General features: G+C 44.2%; 1 protein-coding gene across 1 annotated transcript in view; it reads left to right on the top strand.

Annotated features, from left to right (window-relative positions):
* ASTN1 (astrotactin 1) overlaps positions 1-4,464 on the top strand; it is a 355,026-nt gene that overhangs the window by 231,688 nt on the left and 118,874 nt on the right. Inside the window, exon 9 of the mRNA XM_010850109.1 lies at positions 3,148-3,222. Within this exon, the coding sequence (XP_010848411.1) occupies positions 3,148-3,222 (75 nt within the window). The remainder of the gene's footprint in view (positions 1-3,147; positions 3,223-4,464) is intronic.

Here is a 4,464-nt window from a genome sequence, read left to right as displayed (position 1 = left end):
GTCTTTTCCAATGAGTCAACTCTTCGCATGAGGTGGCCAAAGTACTGGAGTTTCAGCTTCAGCATCATTCCCTCCAAAGAAATCCCAGGGCTGATCTCCTTCAGAGTGGACTGGTTGGATCTCCTTGCAGTCCAAGGGACTCTCAAGAGTCTTCTCCAACACCACAGTTCAAAAGCATCAATTCTTTGGTGCTCAGCCTTCTTTACAGTCCAACTCTCACATCCATACATGACCACAGGAAAAACCATAGCCTTGATTAGACGGACCTTTGTTGGCAAAGTAATGTCTCTGCTTTTGAATATGCTATGTAGGTTGGTCATAACTTTCCTTCCAAGGAGTAAGCGTCTTTTAATTTCATGGCTGCAGTCACCATCTGCAGTGATTTTGGAGCCCCCAAAAATAAAGTCTGACACTGTTTCCACTGTTTCCCCATCTATTTTCCATGAAGTGATGGGACCGGATGCCATGATCTTCGTTTTCTGAATAATTAAAAGAGAAGTGATAATAAATAATTTATAGTAATGTAGCTATTTTAATGTATAAATTCTCTGCAGTATTACAATAGGAGAAATAAAGTTGACAGACATTTGCATGTCAAATGTAGACATGTAGACTCTACTAATGTAGAGTCCCCATAATAGAAAATGTGAAGTAATATGTAATACACAATATATATAAGAGCAATTGGGTTGATGTAGACATGCTGTATTGGTGACTCAAAGACCATGAACAGCACTGCAAACAATGATGTGATTTTCCAAAACTATGAGCGAATCTTGGCAAAATTTCCGAGTAATCTTGTATAATCTTCTCTTAATTTACATGGTAGTTATACACCTAGACAATTCATCTTATATTAAAACAGTACAAGCTGCTTTGTGCTTGTGGGTAAATGGAGTTAGTGTCTAGGCTGAAATAATAATAAGCAGGTTTTTACCTATGTAAATGTGCAGCAAGACATTCAAAAGTTTGCAGGGCCTGGGGGAATTTTTTGTCATGCAGGGCTGTCCTGAACACTGGACAGCCTTCTAAATTCGAGACTTCTAAATGCCCTTTAAAGAATTCACCTGCAATGCTGGAGACCCCGGGTCAATTCCTGGGTCAGGAGATCCACTAAATCAGGAAGATCTTGGGTCAGGAAGATCCACTGGAGAAGGGATAGGCTACTCACTACAGTATTCTTGGGCTTTCCTTATGCCTCAGCTGGTAAAGAATCCGTCTGCAATGTGGGAGACCTGGGTTTGATCCCTGGGTTGGGAAGATCCCCTGGAGAAGGGATAGGCTACCTGCTCCAGTATTCTGGCCTAGAGAATTCCATGGACTGTATAGTCCATGGGGTTGCAAAGAGTCAGACACTACTGAGTGACTTTCACATGCTAAATGCCAGTAATATCCTGCAGTCATTGTGTCATTCAATGACGATTGCCCTAAATTTTCCCTAAATGCCCTCTATTGTTGACACCATTGACAACAACTGGGTTAATTCCTAGTGTTGGATTTAGTCTCAAATGATTATGTCGATTTATTCTCCTGACTTTCTGTAGTCCTTGAAAGCCAAAGGCACGTCTGCAGTAAAATCCTCAGTAGTTAGGTTATTGGTTGGTATGATTGGTTATACATGGAGACTGTACATTCCATGAGAGCAAGGGCCCAGTTCACTCTGTACCTAGTACATACCTAGTATCCACATGAGGCTGGGCTTTATAAGTCTTGCTGGAAGGAGTAAATAATTTGGGAGTTGGACATCTGGGTTAACATAGAGATATATGCTATTGAAAAGAAATAGTTTTGGTAGTTTCAAGTATATGCGACATCCAAATGCTAGGGTGCGTGTGCATGCTTAGCTGCTTAGTGTTTGAACCCTTGTCTCTTAGTCTCCTGCATTGGCAAGTGAGTTCTTTACTACAAGCTCCACCTTGGAAGCCCACTCACTAGAGAAACTGGTGAAAAGAAAGTGTTAGTCGCTCAGTCGTGTCTAACTCTTTGCAACCCATGGACTACAGCCCGCCAGGCTCCTCCATCCATGGGATTTTCCAGGCAAGAATACTGGACTGGGTTGCCATTTCCTTTTCCAGGGGATTGTCCCAACCCAGGAATTGAGTCTCCCACATTGCATGCAAATTCTTTACTGTCTGAGCCACCAGGGAAGGTAGTTAAGTCTTATTCAAAAATACCATGGTTGTTTCTGGTTGAATGAGTGACATGGTAATGATTGAAACCATCTGGGACCTGTCAAAAACCCAGAACCTTCAAGTCATTTTGAGGGAAAGGGAGCATGATGAGAACCCACTATGAGCTGTGGCTTTGGCCTAAAAGGTTTGCTTCATCTTCATGGTGTCTATGAAGCCACTATTAACAATCCTGTTTTTAAAAATGATAAAATTAGACTCAACAAGGCAAATAATCACCCAAAGGCAAACAGCTGACTCAACAGTAGAACAGAGTTTGAACCCAGAACTGTCTGATTCCGGAGGCTTTGTCTTTCCAAGAAATCATACTCCCCCTCTTTCTTCAGTGAGACAAAGCTACTGCTGCTGCTAAGTCACTTCAGTTGTGTCCGACTCTGTGTGACCCCATAGACGGCAGCCCACCAGGCTCCCCCATCCCTGGGATTCTCCAGGCAAGAACACTGGAGTGGGTTGCCATTTCCTTCTCCAATGCATGAAAGTGAAAAGTGAAAGTGAAGTCGCTCAGTCATGTCCGATTCTTAGCGACCCCATGGACTGCAGCCTACCAGGCTCCTCCATCCATGGGATTTTCCAGGCAAGAGTACTGGAGTGGGGTGCCATTGCCTTCTCCGGAGACAAAGCTAAGGATCTGTTAAATCTATACCTGTTGCTAAGTCACTGAAGGGCCATAAATTCTGGCTATGATATTATTATAATTTTTTTCTCTACGGAGTTCCAATTGTCATGTCTATTAAATTCCACTTTTCTGGTGGGTCAGTGATTTTTGGATTGATACTGTTCTTAATTGAGTGCCAGCATTCTGTGTCTTGTGAACTCACATTAGTGGGATTCTTGAGAACCCGGACTAGGTCCCCTCTGTCTTTGGGTCTCCAGAACCTTGGCATGGTACTAGGCACAGAGTGGACATTCGGGGAATGTTTGTTGATTGATTTTAATTGTGTGCTGTTTCTCCTTTCAGGCCTTGGCCTTACACAATATTTCAGCGAGGCTTTGACCTGGTTTTGGGAGAACAGCCTTCTGATAAAATATTCAGGTAAGTGGTTGCCTAGGGATGTGCTTACATAGGGATGTGCAAGCCCCACATCCCACTGAACTTTCTTTCCTAGTGGTAATTTATAAAATGGGAAACACATGTAGTCATTCTACCCTTCCAGTAAGAGGAACCCTTGCCCCCTTCATCCAGTGAGAGCGTGGAGTGTGTGGAGGATGAATGGATCCTGTTGAGGTCCTGGCTTCCTTCCTTGCCTGCTCTGGAACCCCCACTCTTGGAACCCCCTGATTCCACACTTGTTAAACAGAACTGCGTTGCATACCAGGCTCTATTGTTGTGAAGAATACATGAGATAATGCGGGGAAAGCCCCCAGCAAGGGAACTGGCAAAGAACAAGCAATTAATGTTAGTTTTTGCCTCTCCATTTTGCATCTAATTTGCACCTTCCACATAAAGCCTTAAGTTGTTTAGAACAAACCCCTCCCACCTCTGCCTCTGTCTTTTCTCAGCCATACTTCATTATTATTTTCTTTAATCTACCACCTTCCTCATCGAATTGGATGTTTCCAGTCTCTCCCAAATTTCTACCTACATACCTGGGAATGGTACGTATTAGACAAGTCAGCAGGCAGAGGAAGAATTTGGGTGTCAGCCGTGAACTATGGGATTTTCATAAAGTCTAATTCCCACCAGACCTTAGCTGGAACACAAGTCTATCTCCAGGCTAAGACTGTATCTTCCATTTATTCTGTCAGTCTATTTTTCACTCAATGTGCATCTGCTGAGTACCCAGTAAGTGCCAGAGATTGTGCTTGTGCTGCCTGTGCGGACATGAGTGCACCTCCCTTCGTGAACAAGTCCTCTGGGAGAGGCATAAATAGTCCTGCACAAGTGTCTGATGTCAGAGGAGCAATAGCTACTGCATGGCATGTTAGAGGAATGACATGCAAAGAGAAAACTTGCTTCCTGTTCACTGCAGTCAGAGGGTGTGTACAGAGTCTTGCCTATTCCCTGCCCCAGCCCCCACTATCAGCCAGTCCCAACCTTGATGCTAATCTTTCTCCTGTATTTGCCTCCTCGAGCTGGCTCCTCTGCCTCAGCTTCTCCTGCTCCTTCTCTCTGTCTGGGATAGACTGGGCTTGGCCACTGCCACGTTCTCCTAAAGCAACTTTCTAGCTGGGAGTCCAGATTCACAGAACTGCTTTCTCCCAGAGCCTTCCCTGCCCTTTTCTCTTCCGAGTGTCTCTCCTGGGACAGGCTGGGTTATATTAATGGCCTTGGCCG

The sequence above is a fragment of the Bison bison genome, unplaced genomic scaffold, assembly GCF_000754665.1.
Source record: "Bison bison bison isolate TAMUID 2011002044 unplaced genomic scaffold, Bison_UMD1.0 scf7180017864289, whole genome shotgun sequence".
NCBI lineage: Eukaryota > Metazoa > Chordata > Mammalia > Artiodactyla > Bovidae > Bison > Bison bison.
Note: the sequence above shows the minus strand (reverse complement) of the source record. Positions and strands in the feature narration are given on the sequence as shown.